Here is a 21,709-nt window from a genome sequence, read left to right on the forward strand (position 1 = left end):
ATGTTTGCTACTTGTATTGGGCTAGGAAGTGCCAGGCGAGACCCAGCTATGAAGCAATGTAGGCTGGTGCTATTGCTGGGCCGTGGGCCTTTTATTGATAGGTTGGACTCCAGCTGCTGCTTGTTTGAGAGATTTTAGCAAAAGTCTGAAGCCTGAGCCAGAACAGGCCATTCATATGGAAAAGCAGCTGCATACAGCTTGGGTGGGGCTTCAAATTGGATGGGGCAGGGTCTCAGGGATTCACCAGAGCTGATCAAACAGTGTAGGCCAAGCTGATGGAAACTCAGATATGTCTGCCAGTCAGCTCTGTGATGGGGAGGTGCCAGCATAGGAACAGTGACCCCTGCAAGCACCCCTGTCTGGAAGAAAGCCGCCCCAAGTTCCTGTCCCGATGCCAGACAGTCCAGTTCCTCCCCCTATGTCCCTGGATTTCCCCCAAAGCTGCTACCTGGTGCTGGAGCTCAGAGGAAGTGAGACTGTGTAAGTTTGTGCAAGGGCTCTGTAAGAGGAACACCTGGGACTCCAACAGCTTATGTGTCACTCAGCCACAATCCCTGATATTCTTTATAGCCTGAAGTTATTGGGACTTCTCTTCCCAGCTCTGGAGCCCTGGGCTGGGGGGGGGGGGGAGGGCTGGGACCCCAGCTTCTCACTGGAGGTCTTGGAGATATCCCTTCTGCTTAAAAATACGCTGCATGTGGGTGCCGGACCAGCCTGTTCTGTGCTTCCGCCCCGCCTATCAGTCTCGATGTGCTTTCTTCTTTACTTTTCTAGTTGTAGGACATCCATTCAGTCATATTTCAGGCATTTCTGTATTTCTATTGTAATTTTGATGTGGTTGTGGGAGAGAGAGAGTACAGTCGTGTTTACCTGCACCACCATCTTGGTTCTCTCTAGTCAAAGCTTTTTCTTGGGAAAATAGAACTGGAAACTGTCACCTAATTCCACCTGTAGGCAATATGCTGACAGATAAGGAATTAGAAGACTTATTTTAAAAATTCACTACACATTTTAAGAGATTGGCTGGCAAATTGTACAATGAATATGACACATCAAGGTCTGTGGAACAATAGACATGAACAGTCTTCTTAAGTTTCCTGGTACTTGAGGAGGCATACACACACTGACTGGCTTATTAAATTAAACATTTGGTCAGTGCTGTGTAGGAGCCTTATGCATATATACTATTAATTGGCAATACAGGCCACCACTTAAAACTTCTAGTAGCTGCTAGATAAAGAGCCACACTTCTTTTAAAAACAAAACAAAACATATTTTTATTGATTTTAGAGAGGAAGGGAGGAGAGAGAGAGATAGAAACATCAATGATGAGAAAGCATCATTATTGGCTGCCTCCTTGCATGCCCCACACTGGGAATCGAGCCTGCAGCCCAGGTGTATGCCCTGACTGGGAATTGAACCGTGACCTCCTGGTTCATAGGTTAAAGCTCACCCACTGAGCCATGATGGCTGGACACTTCTTAAAGAGAAAAACAGAAGAGAAATCCTATATAATAAAAGCCTAGGTGGCGTCATGCCCTCACATGATGCCCTTGCTCGATGCCATCACAAAATGGCCGTCACAAGATGGCCACGCACACAGCAGAGGTGGGGCCCTGTGGCTGCTCTGTACAATGAGGCCTGGGGGTCCCACAGCTCTGCGTGGTGCAGAGGAGGCCGGTCCTAAGCACTTAATGGTCCTTAGTGCCAGCATTGTATTTCTAAGAAGTATTGAAATTAATATTCAATATGTCACTCTATAGTAACATAAATTGTTATACTGAATGTTAACATGATAAAATAACCAAACTTATTTAAATCAGATTTAATTTCTAATCTCTTCTGCTTTTTGCCTATCACCCAGGAGTTTTGCTAAAATAAAAAGCTAAGCCCATTTAAATGGCACTGTGATGATGCCTGGGATACATTGGCGAAGGCATGTGAGTGTGATCGCAGCGAAAGCAGCTTCGAGTGAGCTCCTGGGGCTGTGCTGAAGCGTTTCTAATAGAAATCTGAGTGCCAGCCCTCTGGAGCAGGAACTGAAGGAAGCTCCTGGGGCCTGGCAGGGAATTTATCCCCAAGTGTCTCCAGTTCTTTGATGTTGACTTGGGGGAGGGGAGAGGAGAAGCAACCACAAAGAGTGAAAAGAGGCCAGGGGTGGATTTGTGTGGTTATTTTTGGTTGGTAATCATGATACTTTTATCACAGGAATGTTGAGGACTCCAGTATCTCAAATGAAAGGATCTTCAAAGGGAATAAATATGAACAATTTCTCTGTAGCAAATAGAGCGAAACTGGGGCCAAAATAACATTTTTTTTTAAATTTAGAATGTTTTGTTATAAAAATTTGAAAGCAGTTGCCTTGATAGTCTTAAATAGTAATAGATTATTCAACAACTACTTTTAAAGAGCTGGTCCTATTGCAGATGCCTGGCATTCACTGATAAGCAGAAGTATGGATTCTGCTCTTATGAAGTTTACAGATAATCACAATCAGAAATGTTTGATCATAAACTGAGGTACCATTATCTAGAAAAAGAACATCAGTGAGTGCTTCTGACAAAAGACCTTTATATGGACAGGGTGACAGGAATTTCTTAGGGAAGGCTGCCCTGCTCTCTGAAGGATGAGTAGGAGTTAACTAGGCATTGGGAAGGGCATTCCACATTGAGGGATCAGCATGTGCAAGCACTGTAGCAAGAGAGAATGTAGTGTGTATGAAGAACTGAAATTAGACCAGTTAGATTAGTGATGCCAAGAACAAACATGAAGTGAGTTCAGAGGGCCAGGCCATGGAGGTGCTTGTCAGCCATGGTCTTTGGCATTGGGTCTTTGTTTCTTGGTTGTTATTCATTTTTTAACACTTTATTGTGGAAAATTTCAGACATACACAGAAGAAAGATAATATAATAAACTCAGTGTACTCATCTTCCAGCCTTAATCAATAGTTGGCCAGTCTTATTTCATCTGTATTTTCACCCATCCCCGTGGTCGGCAAACTGCAGCTTGCGAGCCACATGCGGCTCTTTGGACTCTTGAGTGTGGCTCTTCCACAAAATACCATGGCCTGGGCGAGTCTATTTTGAAGTGGCGTTAGAAGAAGTTTAAGTTTAAAAAATTTGGCTCTCAAAAGAAATTTCAATCATTGTACTGTTGATATCTGGCTCTGTTGACTAATGAGTTTGCCGACCACTGACCCATCCTATATAATAAAGAGCTAATATGCTAATTAGACCAGATGGCTGAACAGCTGTCTGGACAACCTTCCGAACGACCTTCCAGACGAAGCTGGGGCTGCTGCGAGGGCCGAGCCCCCTGCACGAATTTCGTGCATCGAGCCTCTAGTCCTATCTAATAAAAGAGTAATATGCAAATTGACCATCACTCCAACACACAAGATCGCTGCCCCCATGTGGTCAAAATGGCTGCCCCATGTGGACACAAGATGGCCAGCAGGGGAGGGCAGTTGGGAGGGACCAGGCCTGCAAGGGAGGGCAGTTGGGGGTGATCAAGCCTGCAGGGGAGGGCAGTTAGGGGTGACCAGGCCTGCAGGGGAGGGCTGTTAGGGGCAAACAGGCTGGCAGGGGAGCAGTTAGGCATCAATCAGGCTGGCAGGGGAGTGGTTAGGGGGTGATCAGGCTGGCAGGCAGAAACGGTTAGGGGCAATCAGGAAGGCAGGCAGGCGAGCAGTTTGGAGCCAGCAGTCCTGGATTGTGAGAGGGATCCCAGATTGGAGAGGGTGCAGGCTGGGCTGAGGGACACACACCCCCATGCACGAATTTCGTGCACCGGCCCTCTAGTATAATTATAGTTGTGATTTCAAAAGTAATGGGAGCCATTTGAAGTTTTTTTGTTGTTTGTTTTTTCGTTTTTTGGTTAATCCTCACCTGTGGATATTTTTTCCACTGCTTTTCAGAGTGGAAAGGAGGAAGGGAGGGGAAGAGAGACAGAAGAGGGGGGAGAGAGAAACATTAATGTGAGAGAGACAATCAATTGGTTGCCTTCCACACATGCCCCAACCGGGGCTGGTGATCGAACCTGCAGCCCAGGTATGTGCCCTTGACTGGGAATTGGAACTCAAAACCCTTCAATGTTCATGCTGATGATTTAGCCACGCTGGCCAGGGCCATTTGAAGGGTTTTAATAAAAGCAGGGGTGAGCCCTGGCCGGGTGGCTCAGTTGGTTGGAGGAGTGTCATCACATACACCAAAAGGTTGCAGGTTTGATTCCTGATCAGGGCATTTACCTAGGTTACGGTTCGATCTCCAGATCGGGACATGTATGGGAGGCAATGGATCAGTGTTTCTCTCACATTGATGTTTTCCTCTCTCTGAAAAAAAGTCAATAAACATATTCTCAGGTAAGGATTTAAAAAACAGCAGGGGTGAGTGGGAAATTAGACCAGATTTTAGTTTTGAAAGATAATTGGGCTATAGAATAGAAAATAAATTGGAGGGGGGAGAGCACCTATATTGAGAAACCATTAGTTTACTACCGTAGTACTGTCAAGTAAATACCTTTCATCAGGTTAGTGGTAGTGAGGCAGAGAGAAGGAGACGGATTTCAGAAACGTAGAGATCCCCTGGGCTTGGGAACAGATTGGTTATGAGAGGTGAAGGAGAGGAAGAAAGAAGGTGGCTCTGGTAGCTCCTAGGTTTCTGACTTGAACCTAGGATGATCGGTATTGATGCAATGTGAAGGCCAAGCACAGGAAGAAAGAAGGCAACCAGTTTAGCTGTCTTATCTCCCCCTCAAATTTCCAATTCTGTGCCTTTTTCCAGATTACAGGACAACATGCTCCTCATACTGAGGCCCAGGAACTAAGCTGAATTTGAACTGTGCTCTCCTAACCCTTCTTTGGAGCAAAGGATACAGTTATGTTTGAGTTTAAAGAACATCCTGGAGACTTCTATGTAGAATGGTGTCAAGAAGGCAGCAAAACCAAATTTATCCATTAGGGCAGGTGCAAGTTGTCAGAAATATTCTGTAAATAATCTGTTTGGATCTTGAGTAATACTTAACATATCCTTTGAGAAGTCACCAATTCTTAAAAAGAAACCAGGAAAAAAAGTATACTTTATAAACATTATGTTTCAGGACTTTACTTAACCATTTCTTTTCTTTTTAATCTTTCAGGTAATACTTAGTAAATTACCTGTAGGTAACCTTGGTTTTGTCTCCAAGATTATGAATATTATGTATTTTAGCACAGGCGCATATGAGTCATTCCAGGAAGAGATCAGGATTAGTCTCCGTCTTTGGAGTCTCTACCAGCTAGTTGCTTGGTACTTCATAAGGTTCCTGGAAGACCCTCTGTGCACCTGTCCAGCTCATGGCTAGCATTAATCTTCTGTAGGAATTAAAATTTTTTTTTTAAATTTCTTTATTGATTAAGGTGTCACATATTTGTCCTCATCCCCCCATTCCCATCCCCCACCCCTCCCCACAGATGCCCCCACCCCCCTGTTGTCCTTAACCATTGGTTAGGCTTGTATGCATGCACACAAGTCCTTTGGTTGATCTCTCCCCCCTACCCCCACCCTCCCCTACCCTCCCTCTGAGGCCCGACAGTCCGATTGATGCCTCCTTGTTTCTGGGTCTGTTCTTGTTCATCAGTCTATGTTGTTCATCATTTCCCCTAGATGAGTGAGATCATGTGTTACTAGAAATATACTTATAAGAACCGAATGTGAGACGAGCAATAATAGTTATGCTGACAGGCAAATGAATCAGTCTTAGTAAGTTTCTTTCAGGACCAACAGTTCTTTTGGGACCCAATTTCAATGTCCACCAGTTCCTTATGTGAACATGTCGGCACTGACTTTTCAGCTCTGGATGGTGGACAAATGGTGGTAATGCAGGTCCGACTCCCTCTGGTTTGGTCTCGCCCAGACCCAGGGGCGCAGCTTCACCCGGACTCAGGGGCGCGCGGCCTCACCCGGACCTGGGACCCAGTATCACCCGGATCCAGGGGCGCACAGCCTCACCCGGACCCGGGGTCCAGCTACACCCGGACCCAGGGGCGCATGGCCTCTCCCGGACCCAGGGGCGCGACCTCACCCAGACCCGGGACCCAGCCTCACCCGGATCCAGGGGCGCACGGCCTCACCTGGACCTGGGATACAGCTACACCCAGACCCAGGGGCGCGTGGCCTCACCCGGACCCCGGGGCGCATGGCCTCACCCAGACCCGGGACCCAGCCTCACCCGGATCCAGGGGCGCACGGCCTCACCCGGACCCAGGATCCAGCTACACCCGGACCCAGGGGCGCGGCCTCACCCGGACCCGGGACCCAGCGGGGCTTCGTCTTCTTGATCCCAATTCCTGTCGGTCAATTCCCTCTCAGCAATTCCTTCGGCCATTTTCTCAAAGCTCCGGGGCGGCTGCCGCGGAACTTGCTGGGCGGCGGGCTCGGCAAAGCTCCAGTGTGCCCGGTGCACGGCGGCGGGCTGGTCCGAGGTCGCTGCGGCAGCACTCGGGTCTGCAGTGGCGACCAGTCGCCGGGCGAGCGCACCTGTATCCGGGACCCAGTGGGGCCTCGTCTTCCCGATCCCAACTCCCATCGGTCAATTCCTTCTCAGCAATTCCTCCGGCCATTGTTCTGGATGGTGTCTGCTCTGTTTTCCAGTTGTAGTTTCAAAATTGTTGTGGTAGGCAACAATCAGGCGTCTGCCCTATGCCGCCATCTTGGTCCTCCAGAAGATTCTTAAGTAACCTTATAAATGTGGTTCTAAACACTTTGTCGTCCATTAGTTTACTTTCCTTCATCCCTTCTATTCATGACCTGCTTCGGTGTCTTCACCTTTTGGCTGCCTCCCTATAGCTCAGCTTCCCCAGTCTCCCTAGGTGGTCGCTCTTGATACCCCCCTTTGTGGGCTGAGTGCAAAGTCTTGGTGTTGTTAAGCCTTGATTGCTGTTGGTACACTGGGAGGATGTGACCTCCAGTCCAATTGGCTGTGAGGATCAGCTGTGTCTATGCCGGGAGACAGCCCCATTCAACTAGACTTGCAAAATTGTAAAAGCCTCTGTGTTCAGCTTGGATGGGGCGGAGTTTCAGGGTGGAGCCTACAGCCTTGGCTTCCCGTCAGCCCCACCCTATGAGGTTCCTGTGTCTCAGTGTCCCTCTGTACTCTCTGCAAACACCTCAGAGAAAAGCACCCTGGAGTTTCGCCCGCTGCCAAACAGTCTAGTCTCTCCCCCAATGAATCTGGATTCCCAGATTCTCGCCCGGAACTGGGTTTCAGTGTAGTCGGAACTGGGGCTCAGCGCAGTCTGGCGCTTTTGTCTCCTTCCCACCAGGGCAATTCAGCGGCACAGTCAACAGACCATCCTCTGCGCGCATTCCTGTGCGTGCCTCCGGTGCTCTGCCTTTCGCCGCTTCTCTGCATTTCTGCCTTACAGCCCAGATTCCCCCAGTATGAGCCTGGCTTCCCAGGGTCTTGTCCAGAACTGGGGTTCAGTGTAGTCGGAACTGGGGTTCAGCACGGTCCGGAGCTTTTGTCTCCTTCCCACTAGGGCAATTCGGTGGCACAGGCAACAGTCCGTCCTCTGCGCGCATTCACGTGCGCGCCTCCGGAGCTCTGCCTTTCGCCGCTCCTCTGTGTTTCCGCCCCACAGCCCAGACTCCCCCAGCATGAGCCTGGCTTCCCAGGGTTTCACCCGGAACTGGGGTTCAGTGCAGTCGGAGCTGGGGTTCAGCGCAATCTGGAGCTTTTATCTCCTTCCTGCTAGAGAATGCCGGCCAGGCCGTCAGCCGCCCCTTCCTCTCCGGCTCTGTCCTCCCCGCATGCGCGCGTGCTCGTGTCTCCGCCCGTGTCTCCATACCTCAGGCTTTTACGGCTCCTCTGATTTTCCTTGTGGTTTTCTCTTTCCTTCTAGTTGTGGGCATTTCAGTCAGCCAGCTTTCCTGTGGTTCTGGATGATGTCCGTTTTGATTTTTAGTTGTATTTTTGAAATTGTTGTGCCAGGCTGCAGGTTAGGTGTTCAACCTATGCCGCCATCTTGGTTTCCCCAGGAATTAAAAAAATTTTTTTCACCATTCTGAGGTAGCATGTAACAAAGGATTTTAAGTAAAAGATGAATAATTTTAGATTAATCTGTTGGTTTTTCTCAAAGAGGCCTTTCTTGGCTCTCTAATGTAGCTCTCCACGTCATACATTGTCACCTCATGCTCCTTCCTTTTCTTTCTAGCACCTGTTATTGTCTGATATTACCTCATTTACCTGTTGTATGACTCCCCTCCTTAAACGCACTCCATGAGAGCAATGGTTTCCTCTGTCTGGCTTTCCAGTGTAGCCCTAGTTTCTAGACAAGAGTCAGGCATATATACATTACTAAGAAATAGTGTTTGAATGAATAAATGAATGTCAATATATTTCTATTTCATTTACCAGATAATTCACATTGTATAGTTTAGTTTAAAATAATCACATAAGAAATTATGTGATTTATTTGTCAACAAATACATTGTTTTTTTACCTAATGCATATTAAAGTACACATTGAAATACATACATTATGATTTACAAAATAGACAAAACTTGCCCAGCTGGTTTGACTCAATGGTTGAGCGTCAACCTATGAACCAGGAGATCACAGTTCAATTCCCCGTCAGGGCACATGCCTGGGTTTCGGGTTCAATCCCCAGTAGGGGGTGTGCAGGAGATAGCCAGTCAATAACTCATTGATGTTTCTGTCTCTCTCGCCCTCTCCCATCCTCTCTGAAATCAATAAAAACATTTTTAAAAATAGACAAAATTTGCTTATGTGATATGATGTTTGGAATTTTTACCTTTGAATTTTAAAAAGCTGCTGGTTTATTTCATATTTTTAGAGTAGTTTTGTTTCAGAAAGATGAAAAATGAGATTTCAGGATGCTTTTTGCAATTATCTTTCAGTAAATATAATTCAGGGTGTGAGTAACCTTTAATTATCACTAATAAAAAGTCAAGATGGAGATATTCATCATATTTATTTTTTCCTATTAGCTTTTGAAGTGTGGGTCATACTTATAACAGTGATTTTGATCAGTTGAAATGCAACTTGCAGATGTGGTAGAAATCATTTTGAAAGAAATTTGTAGGATTATAGTTGTGTTCCTTGTAAATTTATATTTTTATACTATGTGTCCCTTCTGTATCCTGTATTCAACTAATGGTCCATTATAGGTTGTGACACAATAATCACTTGGCTTGAACCTTAAAAGATGGGTAGAATTTACATATTGATTCCCTGTTATTTAGAAACTTTCATTAGCAGTTTTTTTAGAAATTGTTATTAGTAAATATACAAGTATTTAAAAATGCAAATACTTAGTTTTCAGAAAGTTTCTACAGAAGGGAAACAACGGGTTGAACTGCTGTTGGAAATATTCAAAACGATGCAGGAGTTTCTTCAGTGCTAGAGAATAGAGGGGGTGAGCTTCTAGATGAGAGCAAAACTTAGTAAGTTCATTTAAATTCAATTGTAGTTGCAGTGATTGACAAGGACAGTGTAAGAACTATTATTCTTTCCTATACCAGTCTTGTTCTGTGACGTTGTTTCTCCTTGAACACATGATGATTCCATTGTGAGGGTGATTGTGGGGTAGGGATAACTTTTCTGGCATTTTAAAAGATTGATAGCTAACCCAGCCAGTGTGGCTTAACGGTTGAGTGTTGACCTATGAACCAGAGGTCATGGTTTGATTCCTGGTCAGGGCACATGCCCAGGTTGCAGGCCCGATCCCCAGTGGGGGGCGTGCTGGAGGCAGCCAATCAATGATTCTCATCATTGATGTTTCTCTCTCCCTCTCCCTTCCTCTCTGAAATCAATAAAAAACATATATATATTTTTAAAAGATTGATAAACTAATTTTGAACCGGACATGTGTAAGTTATAAATGTGCAATTACTAAAAATACATGCTGATCAGAACTCTCACCTAGCCGTGTTTAATACATCTATTTTGGGCCCTCTTTTCCCACTGCCAAGACTCATCTCCCACAACTGTTGAGTTTGCTTCTGATCCTTAAATGACAAGCCTGCTTTCCTCACTCCTTTTAATGGGCTAGGATAAAAATAGTTATTTTTCACCACTTTGGGTGGATGAGGACTTAAGTCTGCCCTTTGTGTTTTTATTTCCCTTTGTTATTTGCTACTTCTGCGAATTTATTTTGTATAGCTGCCTTCCTCTAGGCCAGTGGTTCTCAACCTTCCTGATGCCGCGACCCTTTAATACAGTTCCTCATGTTGTGGTGACCCCCAACCATAAAATTATTTTCGTTGCTACTTCATAACTGTAATTTTGCTACTGTTAATGAATCGTAATGTAAATATCTGTGTTTTCCGATGGTCTTAGGCTCTACAGCAGTTATGAAGTAGCAATGAAAATAATCTTATGGTTGGGGGTCACCACAACATGAGGAACTGTATTAAAGGGTCACGGCATTAGGAAAGTTGAGAACCACTGCTAGGGGAAGTGCTTATTGATTTGCATAGGGACCCAAATAACCCTGTATCCTTCTTGAGGCTGAATATGTGGATCTGGAGGACTTCCAGGCTCTGCTGGCTTAGAACTGAGTGAACCTCAGTATGGCTGCTAACAAGTAATGCAGCCTCACAGTTCATTAACCAGCTATAAACATCTGTCAGCTTTGGGCTGCCTGGAAAAGTAGAGAGGAAGATAATATTCTTGTTAGTTTGAGTGTTGTAATTAATTGTTACTGTATATACTGAGCATGTTTTGCAAATTTAAACCATGTGCTATAGAACTGAAGCTACACGTGTAATTTGCTCTTCATTCAGATGCAGACTCCCAGGACTCATTGTGAGTGTTGGCTAATAATGCTGGATAGTGCTACAGCAGTCAAATGAAGTCAAGGGTGTGGAAAGAACATGGTGCTAGAGTCAGGTCGGTAGTCAGGTCTGAGTTACCCTCTTTAAATCACAGTTTCTTCACTTATAAAATAGAAATATATCCACTAGCATCATCTAATTTCTAGGGTTATTGTGATAATTAAGTTAGATTATATTTATATGCATATATATATCGGGTACTTTAAAAAATATTTTTTCCAGCTGGTGTGGCTCAGTGGTTGAATTTCGACCTATGAATCAGGAGGTCACCCTTCGATTCCCTCTCGGTCAGGGCACATGCCTGTGTTGTGGGCTCGGTCCCCAGTGTGGGGAGTGCAGGAGGCAGCCGATCAGTGATTCTCTCTCATCATTGATGTTTCTATCTCTCTCCCTCTCCCTTCCTCTCTGAAATCAATAAAAATATTTTAATACTTTAAAAAATAGACTTTATTTTTTAGAGTGGTTTTAGGTTCACAGCAAAATTGAGTGGAAAGTACAGAGAGTGCCCATATATCCTCTGCCTCCACACTATCATCATCCTCTACCAGAGTGGGACGTGTGTTAGAGTCAGTGACCCCACACTGACACATCATTACCACCTAAAGCCCATAGTTTACATTAGGGTTCACTCTTGCTATTGTACATTTAATGGATTTTTAAAAAAGATTTTTTAAAGTATATTTTTATTGATTTCAGAGAGGAAGGAAGAGGGAGAGAGAGATAGAAACATCAATAATGAAAGAGAATTATTGATCAGCTGCCTCCTGTACATCCCCTACACTATGTTGCAACTATTCAACTCTGCCACTGCAGCAGGGAAACAGTCATAGACAATCCTACCTAATAATAGACAAGTATGCAAATTGACCGCACCTTCGCTACGCTCAAGCCATGCCCACCAGCCAAGCCATGCCCACCAACCAATCAGGCCGAGTATGCAAATTACCCCAACCAATATGGCGGCTAATTTGCATATCAAGACGGCATAGAAAGAAGCCAAGAGCTGCAGAAGGGAGCAAAGCTGTGGAGAAGCAAGCAAGCCGGGGGGAGGAGAAGGGAGGAGTGGAGGCGGGGCTGGGGGAGAAGGAAGGAGAGCAGGCGGGGCTGGGGGAGAAGGTAGGAGAGCAGGCGGGGCTGGGTAGAGTGCAGCAGGAAACCCTATTGCAGGATTTTTCCTGCAACAGGAACGCTAGTACAATATAAAAACCAATGAACATTGCTGTGTTTCAATAAAACTTTACTTACAAAAATGAGCTGTTGTCTGCCAATCTGTCTTGTCTTTTGATACTGTTTTATTTTTTAAATAATTTTTAAAATTTTTTTATTACTGTTGACATACAATATTATATTAGTTTCAGGAGTATAACAGAGTGACAGACACAAAGTGACCACCCTGAAAAATCTAGTACCCATCTAACACCATAGTTGTAACAATTTTATGGAACTATATTCTCTATCCTATACTTTACATCCCATGACTACTTTGAAATTATCAATTTGTACTTCTTAACCCCTTCCCCTATTTCCATCTGGTGGCAACCATCAAAATGTTCTCTGTATCTAGAGTTTGTTTCTATTTTATTTTGTTTTCCAGATTCCACATATAAGTGAAATCACATGGCATTTTTTTCCCTGTCTGATTTAATTCACTCAGCATAAGGCTCTCTGGGTCCATCCATGTTGTTTTAGATGGCAAGATTTCATTACTTTTTATGGCTGAGTCATATTCCATTGTATGTATACACTACTTCATTATCCATTCATCTATTGATAGGCACTTAAGTTGCTTGGCTATTGTAAATCATGCTACAATGAACATATGGATGTATATGTCTTTTTGAATTAGTGTTTTGGGTTTCTTTGGATAAATACCCATAAGTGGAATTGCTGGGTACTTCTTTATCTAGTTATAGCCTTTATTTTAAAGTCTATTTTGTCTGATATAAGAATTATTACCCCAGCCTTTTTGTTTTGTTTACATTTTCATGAAATATCTTTTTTCATTCCTTTATTTTCAGTCTGTGTGTCTTTAAATCTAAAGTATTACCAGTAGAATCTGGGTAGTAAGCATATGGGTGGTTACTATATATTTCTTTCAACTTAGCTGTGTGTTTGAAAATTTTTATAATGTAGTGCTGGAGGAAAAAGGATACAGGAGCCAACCTGAAGCAGCTCTTGGATAGTTAAAGATGGAAGCATCAAAAGATTAATGACTGTAGTTGATTAAAATACATGAAATATAAAAATAATAAAAGTATCTGGAGGTGGCATGGACATTATTCTGAAAATTAGTTAATAAGGAGAAAAAGTCAAACATTTATCTTGCCTTTTTATATTAGGGTAATCAAACAATCAATGAAGTTTCTTTGTAGAATTCTATAGAAGGGGTGATAGGATTAGAGAATTACCACTTGCATATCCTAATGAAATCATGGCTGTTGTTGAAACCATGGAATGAGCCTGGCTGGTGTGGCTCACTGGCTGAGCTTTGAGGTCATGGTTGGATTCCTGGACAGGGCACATGCCTGGATTGTGAGCTTGATCCCCAGTAGGGGGCATACAGGAGGCAGCCAGTCAATGATTCTCTCATCATTGATGTTTCTATCTCTCTCTCCCTCTCCCTTCCTTTCTCTGAAATCAATAAAAACATATATATTTTTTAAATGCAATGAAAGTCTGATGGTGAGTTCTGTAATGGACAGATCATGTGACAACACTTGGAACCAGAGTTTCATTTTCTCATCACTAAAAGTGTTGTCAGATCTTATGTAGTATCTCCTACTGTGATGCTCTAGAAAGTATGTAGGCCTTTAGTGAATTTGCCAAAACACCAAATCGAAACCTGATCAGGCTTCCAAACCTATCAACCTGAGAACAGGAAATATGGGGAGACAAAGGAGGAAGTTGAATATTATCACAAGAGAAGGCATTAGTAAACGTAGGGAAATCCTGCAGGTTAAACGATCTCTTTTTCAACAACAAAAAATGGCTTGAAAACAAAGGGCCCGGAGAGGGAACTGGCTTAAGTGAAGGAACTGTTTTAAGAAGCTGTTTTAGATTGGGCCAAACCCAGGGCTTGGACCGGATTTGAATCTTCATATAATCAATCAATTATAAAATAACATTTTTGAAACAGTAGGAAAAATTAGATGATTATAAGAAATTAATTAATTTTTATAGTTATTAATATTGTGATTTTTTACAAGTTCTTATCTGTCAGTGATACATAACTGAAGTATTTATTGGTGAAATATAGTGATATCTGATATTTGCTTTAAAATACTCTGGGAATGGGGTATAGGTAAATAAAACACGATAGGCAAAATGTTAATAATCATTTAAGAAGCTGAGTAATTAAGACTTGCAGATTTATTATATTTTCTGTATACTTTTATGTAAGTGGGATTTTCTGGAAAAGTTTTAAAAATGTCAAATGGTCATTAAAAGAAAAAAGAGGATGCACTTCAGTATGTACTGATGGGATGAACCTCATAATTTAAGTGGAAAAATAAGGTAGAGCCCTAGCTGATTTGGCTCAGTGGATAGAGCGTCAGCCTGTGGACTGAAGGGTCCCAGGTTTGATTCAGGTCAAGGGCACATGCCCAGGTTGCGGGCTCGATCCCCAGTGGGGGGCGTGCAGGAGGCAGCTGATCAATGATTCTCTCCCATCAATGTTTCTATCTCTCTTTCCCTCTCCTTTGCTCTCTGAAATGAATAAAAATATATTTAAAATTTTTTTAAAAGCAAGGTAGAAATGGTGCATATGATGGGTTACTACTTGGGTTAACAAAGAGGAAAGAAGAGAATAAGGATTTATACTCATGCGTGCTAGAATATCTCAAGAAGTGTTCAGAAGCACCTCTGGGACATCGGTGGGAGACAAGGCTTGCGCAGTGTGTACTATTGAAAAAATAGATTCTAGACACATACACCTGTGTACATGTAGAGCAATAGAGGGTTAATGCTGAAGGAGTTTAGAGATTATTTGGACCACCTCATTTTAAAACTGGAAAAGCTAGAGAGAGCTCTCCCCCTCCCCCAGCTTGTGTGGCTGATAGGTGTAAGAGGCAGAGCTGGAACCCAAGTCTCCTGACTGCCTTTTCTATGAAGTAGACAGCACACAACTGTGGTTTAAACTTTGACGTCTTGAATAAGATTGAACTGCAATTAATGTGTTGATGCTGCTTTGGGGACACAGTACCTGCCTTTTTACAGTGTATTCCTTTCATTCTAAGACTGGGGGGGGGGGGGGGGGGGAAATAATGTAGTTTATGAGTATCAGGAATGCTGTTGCTGTGGCTTTGTTTTAATGACCTCCAGAAATGTGAGTGTTCTAAATATTTCATTCACTCCATTTGGCTTTCAGAAATTTCCTAAGGAATAATGCTTGGCATTCTTGGTCAATTATAAGCCTTATATGCTTGTTCTAAAATATTCACGTGATACACAAGGTTTTAAATTGAAGTGCCGCCTCCTCAGTGCTGCCAATTGTACTGTACGTGAATGCTTTCAGATGGACATTATTTATTCTTAAATATATTTTTATTGATTTCAGAGAGGAAGGGAGAGAGAAGAGAGAGAGAGAGAAACATCAATGAGCTTGGCCGGTGTAGCTCAGTGATTGAGCATCGACCTATGAACCAGGAGGTTGAGGTTCGATTCCTGATCAGGGCACATGCCGGGTTTTGGTCTTGATCCCCAGTGTTGGATGTGCAGGAGGCAGCCAATCAATGATTCTCTCTCATCATTGATGTTTTTATCTCTCTCTCACCCTCTCCTTTCCTCTCTGAAATCAATAAAATAAATATATTTTTTTAAAAAGAAACTTGTGATTCAGGCTTCTGAAACATAGGTGAGATTGCCATTTTCCTCCTCAGAACCAGGGAGGATTCCCAGTTGCCATAACTCTTTGGTACGCTCGCCATATGAACTTGTTTTTTTTCAATCCTCACCTGAGGATATTTTTTCCATTGATTTTTAGAGAAAGTGGAAGGAAGGCATGTGTCCTAACTGAGGCCAGGGATCAAACCTGCAACCGAGGTAAGCGCCCTTGAATGGGAATTGAACCTGCAACCCTTGGGCCTGCAGGCTGACGCTCTAACCACTGAACAACCAGCCAGGGCGCCATATGGACTTTTTTTAAAGTAACAAATGCAGTTTTAATTGACCTATAGATGAAAACTACTCCACAAGGCGAGTAACCATTTCCTCTCCTTAATGTTAGAGCTGTATCCTGGACAGTATTCAGGAAGAAGGTTAATTTCATTATTTCAGTTCATCTGTGGTATTAGAAAAACAAGGCATGATTATCAGTTTAGATGACATGTGTGGCTGGCAGCCCGACCCAGTTCCTAATATTTTTTCTTTAGTTCTTCTACTTTGTTGATGTACGCTTTCGTGGCATCTTCCTTGGACGTCCCTTTCAGCTCATTCCAGGCATCCCACTTGGCTGTGCCTTTGAGGCCCAACATCCCAGGCCGTTTTGTATTTTTGTCACCCACGGTTGCTTGTTTGTAGCGGCTGTAGATGAACAGCATCTCATCGTCTGCTGGCTGGGTCTTGAGGTGCTTAACATCCTTAGCAGCTTTGTCAAACTCAGCCTGAGACATGCTGGCGGGGTCGGTGCAGGGACTGCAGGCGCTGGTGGAGGTAGCGAGGAGCTGGGAGAAGTAGCGCAAGACCCGTCTTCATATGGACTGTTTATACTGATCTCAATCTAATTATCAGCCTCCTCTGTTGCCCTCTTCCTCCTTTCCATCATGCACCCACACCATATCAAACTACTTGAGTTTCTCAGCATCTCCTGCGTACTGTTACTGCATCTCTTTACTATTGCAGTGGCCTTTGCCCTTTTTTTCTGAGCTCAGTAAATTCTTCCTCTAGGCCCAGCTAAAATGTTCCCTCTTGAAAGTGTTTGGGACTCTCTCAGTATCTTCTTTCCTCCACATTAGTCCTTATCAACATGATGTTGTGGTTTCTCAGGCCCTTCCTTAGATCAAGGGCTAGAAAACTTTTTCTATAAAGGACCAGAGTAGACCTTTTGGGCTTAGTTTTTCAACCTTTTGAAAGACTATTCTTGGGTGCTGGGCCATACAAAAACAGGTGGTAAGCTAGATTTGGTCTGTGGACCACGGTTTCCAGTCCTTGCATTAGACAGTGGGTTGTTCAAGGGCAAACTTTATATATTTTTGTACATCTCTGCCCCACATACTCACCTCCATGCCTCTGTTCATTTCTCAACAAATAATGACTAGACAGCAGTTGTTTATGAAATAAATGCTCAAGTAAGGAATTACCTAAAATATGGTAGTTTCTAAACAAATGTGAAAAATAATAGAGCTTCATATTGAGAATTGGTAATCTTTTTTGTTTGTTTTGTTAATCCTCACCCGAGGATATATTTCCATTGATCTTTTTTTAATTTTTTTTTTTAGAGCGAGAGAGTGGAAATGAGGGGGAGAGACAGAGAAACATCGATGTGATAGAGACACATCAAATGGTTGCCTCCTATGCCCCGACTGGCACTGGGGATTGAGCCTGCAACTGAGGTATGTGCTCTTGAGTGGAATCGAACCTGGGACCCTTCAGTCTGAGGGCCGATGCTCTATTCGTTGAGCCAAACTGGCTAGGGCTAGTAGTCATTTAAAAAAAAAAAAAAAAAAAATATATATATATATATATATATATATATATATATATATATGTATATGTATATATGTATGTATATATGTATATATATATATGTATATATGTATATATATATATATATTTATTGATTTCAGAGAGGAATGGAGAGGGGGAGAGAAATAGAAAAATCAATGATGAGAGAGAGTCATTGATTGCCTGCCTCCTGCACACACCTTACTAGAGACCAAGCCCACAACCCAGGCATGTGTCCTGACCAGGAACCATGACCTCCTGGTTCATAGGTCGATGCTCAACCACTGAGCCACACCAGCCAGGCTGGTAGTCATTATATATATATATATATATTAATAAACATTCTCAGAAAAGAGTGTAAAAAGGTTGTATAATACAGAGGAGTACTCCTCTATGTATATGACAACTCTGCCGGGAAAGATCTAGTGAATAAGCAAACACTCTGCACATGGGAGAGGACATTGAAAAGTGCTCCAAATCCTTGATTTGAATCAAAGATTAGATGAAAATGCCTCCACCTGGCCTGAAGAAAACAGTGTCGTGGCTTTTATCCAATGGCAGTTATGTTTTCAGAGGGTGTTTCATGTGGGTTTAGCTACGTCATGGACCCAGTCAGGCATGTAGACCGTGGTTTGAACCCTTTCTGTGCCCTTGACCACATCACCAAATCATCTAAGGCTCACGTTCCTCATTTCTATAATGGTGAGAATTACATAACACCTGGCTTGCATTTTTGTTTGAAAAATAGAGAGTGCAGTAAAAATAGAATATGTAAAAAGCCAGCACATGGCTTAAAGTGGGAGCTGAATAAAGATTCCTGCGGCTGTAATTATCCCTGTATTTCCCCTTGGTATTAGTCTGTTTTCTTTCAGTATTTACAGGAGTTGTGGGAGGGGGTTAAGGTTTATAAGAACACACTGGATGTTCCAGTAAGTTATATTCAAACAGTGTACTTTCAATCTTTGTTTTTATTTTTATATAACCTGCAAATTTGGTCAAGTTTACTGGTTTCTTTAGTCTTTTTAGAAATAAAAAAAGTCATTGAATACCAGGCAAAATAAAGTGTTATGTGTGCTTATTTTAATATTTAGACATTAATTTGAAAAGACAGAGCAGGAAACTCTTATTTAGAAGTCTAGTACTCCATATACTCCACACTCCATATCCTTGGACTCATACTTAAGAACGATATTTGTGTATATTATTACCTTTTCATATCGCTCTTAAAATACCTTGTTGCTTCCAAAGTAAAAATTGTCAGAATATCTATTCACAGCACAGATACAGTGTTTCTTTGGACTAGGCAGGGAATTGCCTTTTTTTGTTAAATAAACAACCTGATTAAAGTGAAGGGCTGTTTATGAGGAGTTTTGTAAACTGTTTATGTCTGCCTGTTCCTTCTTGTAGCAGTATTTGAGCTCCTGTGTAGGAAAAAAAGTAGCTAAGGGGTAAAATGTCTTTAAAACTCTAGGAACTGAAACTACTAATGCTTGGCCCTCTTGATAAGTCACTGATTCAATTTGAAAGGTTATTTCACCTCCTACTCAGCTTCACTCTTCTTTTAAACAGGGTCGTTGTGCATAAGAACTTGTGGCAGCTGTTCTGTAAAAAAAGAAACTCATATATATGGAATCCAAGCAAGTTCAGATAATTATTCACTATTATGTTGGTCTTATTTTTAAGAAGGGACACACAAATTACTAGAAAGAGCTAGTCTGTAGAAGCAGTCTGCAGGGCATATCACAGATTTGATAGGGTGCAGCCCCGTGCCATCTGGGATACCAGAAGAGCTCTCTGGCGGTAATGGCGGGCCTGAGAGGCTGTCAACTGGGACATTACATTGCTGGAAATGAGATCATGTTAGGTGCATTACTGCATGCAATTTTCTAGGAATTAGTAATCTATCTAAGATGTATTACCATAGATAAACTAATTTTTAAGGAAAATATTTCCAGAACTTTAATAACATGGGATACTTGGAATAGATCTACCACTACTATACTCTTGGAGGTGAGAATGGAAGCTTGCATGACACCCAGGGTAGGTAGAGGAAATGGGGATAGCTCTTTTAGTTACAGCTCTGCAGATGTGCATAGTCCCCTTGGTTCCTCTCATCCTGGCTGGAAGAGTCTAAGACTGTTGTTTTCCAAATCTCATTCTCCTTCCCTCTTAGCTCCAGTCCACATTTATGGTTGTAACTAGAAGTATTCATTAGACATCTCATTGAACTATCAAATTCCTGTGTCCAGAGAACAGCCAGAACGTGGGGGAATTCTAGGAAGAAAGACTACGTATTATTATATAGCAAATCAATGAAGGATTAATTCCCTTTTCTACTTTTTCTTCTGGAATCCTTTTTTAAGGGTGTTATTTTATTGATTGATTGATTACTGATTTTTAAATTTTTTTTTTAGGGAGAGAGAAAAAGAAACATCGATATGAGAGAGAAATATCAACTGGTTGCCTCCTGTACACACTCTGACCAGGGATCAAACCGGTAACCTTTTGCTGTATGGGACAACGCTCCAACCATTGAGCCACCCTGCCAGGTCTCTTCTGCAATCTTCCTTGCAGATTAGATAGATATGGCTTAACTGCCATTGTCTAGAGTTGTATTTGGAGGACTTAAAAAAAACCTTTTTAACTTGAATTAACAAACAATTACATTTGGGCTTATTTTTCTTTTGACAGGGAATTTTTAAAATGTAAGATTGGCCACAGTTATTGGGGAGAATGGGTGTGACAATGGTCCCCTTTTTCTTTTATGGAAATAGTGTATTATTTTAGCTTTATAACTTAATATAAAACTAAGGATAGCCTTTTGGAAGGCTGCTCTTCTGAACTGTAGACTCTGAAAAAGAAAGTAGTAGCATTGACTCCGTTAGCTTTTAAAGAATTTGTGATCTTAAAACTAGTTTTATTTTATTGTGGTGAAGTTCACATAGCATAACATTAAACATTTTAAAGTGAATAAGTCAGTGACATTTAGCAACCGCCATGTCTATCTAGTTTCAAAACACTTAGCATCCTATCTAATAAACGAGTGATATGCAAATTAACCATCACTCCACCACACCCACAAGCCACGCCCATTGGCCAATCAGGAGCGAGTATGCAAATTAACCCAACCAAGATGGCTGTGGCCACGGAGTGAGCAGGAGGCTTGGGTTTCCCCGGTAATGGAGGAAGCCAAGCTTTCCGCACACCCTGGCCAGCCCAGGCCTCTGCTCAAGGCTACAAAGTTTCAATTATAGAAGATAAATAAATCCCAGATACCAGTGCCTCCGCTTGGGTCGCCGGGAGGTGTGGCTGGCCTGCAAACCACCACAGGCCCCTCGCCCAGGCCACCCCATGCCCCAAGGGAACCCCTACCCTGATCCGGGACACCCTTCAGGACAAACCAGCTGGCCCCCACCCGTGCACCAGGCCTCTATCCTATCTAATAAGAGTAATATGTAAGTTGACCATCACTCCAACATACAAAATGGCTTCTCCCATGTGGTTAAAGATGGCTGCCCCTATGTGGACACAAGATGGCTGCCACAAGATGGCCAGCAGGGGAGGGCAGTTGGGAGGGACCAGGCCTGCCAGGGAGGGCAGTTGTGGGCGATCAGGCCAGCAGGGGAGGGCAGTTAGGAGCAAACAGGCTGGCAGGGGAGCAGTTAGACATTAATCAGGCTGGCAGGGGAGTGGTTAGGGGGTGATCAGGCTGGCAGGCAGAACCGGTTAGGGGCAATCAGGAAGGCAGGCAGGCGAGCAGTTTGGAGCCAGCAGTCCTGGATTGTGAGAGGGATCCCAGATTGGAGAGGGTGCAGGCTGGGCTGAGGGACACACACCCTCTCCCACCCACCCCACCTCCCGTGCACGAATTTCGTGCACCGGGCCTCTAGTTCCAAAATAAAACCCTGTACCCATTACTCCCCATTCTTTCTTTCCCCCAGTCCCTGGAAACCACCAATCTGCTTTCGGTCTCTATGGATTTGCCTGTTCTGCATATTTCATGTAAATGGAGTCATACGATATGTGACTTTTTGAGTCTGGCTTTCACTTAGCACAATGTTTTCAAAGTTCATCCACCATATAGCATGAATCAGTACTTTATTCCTTTTTATGATTGAATACTATTCATTCCATATATATGTGTTGTATATATATATATATATATATATATATATATATATATATATACACACACACACACATATGTGTGTGTG

At 42.9% G+C, this 21,709-nt stretch overlaps 2 protein-coding genes across 2 annotated transcripts in view; one reads left to right on the forward strand and one right to left on the reverse strand.

Moving 5' to 3' along the window:
• Window positions 1-21,709, forward strand: part of NUDT3 (nudix hydrolase 3) — a 100,351-nt gene that overhangs the window by 31,846 nt on the left and 46,796 nt on the right. The window lies entirely within an intron of this gene.
• On the reverse strand, window positions 15,504-16,776 carry LOC307105592 (acyl-CoA-binding protein-like). The gene has a single exon (XM_079781448.1). The coding sequence runs from the start codon at window positions 16,442-16,444 to the stop codon at window positions 16,187-16,189; it is 258 nt and encodes an 85-aa protein (XP_079637574.1). The 5' UTR covers window positions 16,445-16,776; the 3' UTR covers window positions 15,504-16,186.

This window comes from Cnephaeus nilssonii (genome assembly GCF_951640355.1).
Source record: "Cnephaeus nilssonii genome assembly, chromosome: 9".
Classification (NCBI taxonomy): Eukaryota; Metazoa; Chordata; class Mammalia; order Chiroptera; family Vespertilionidae; genus Cnephaeus; species Cnephaeus nilssonii.

Coding starts and splice junctions, on each gene's coding strand:
- LOC307105592 (XM_079781448.1), bottom strand. CDS start 16,444: ATGTCTCAGGCTGAGTTTGACAAAGCTGCTAAGGATGTTAAGCACCTC.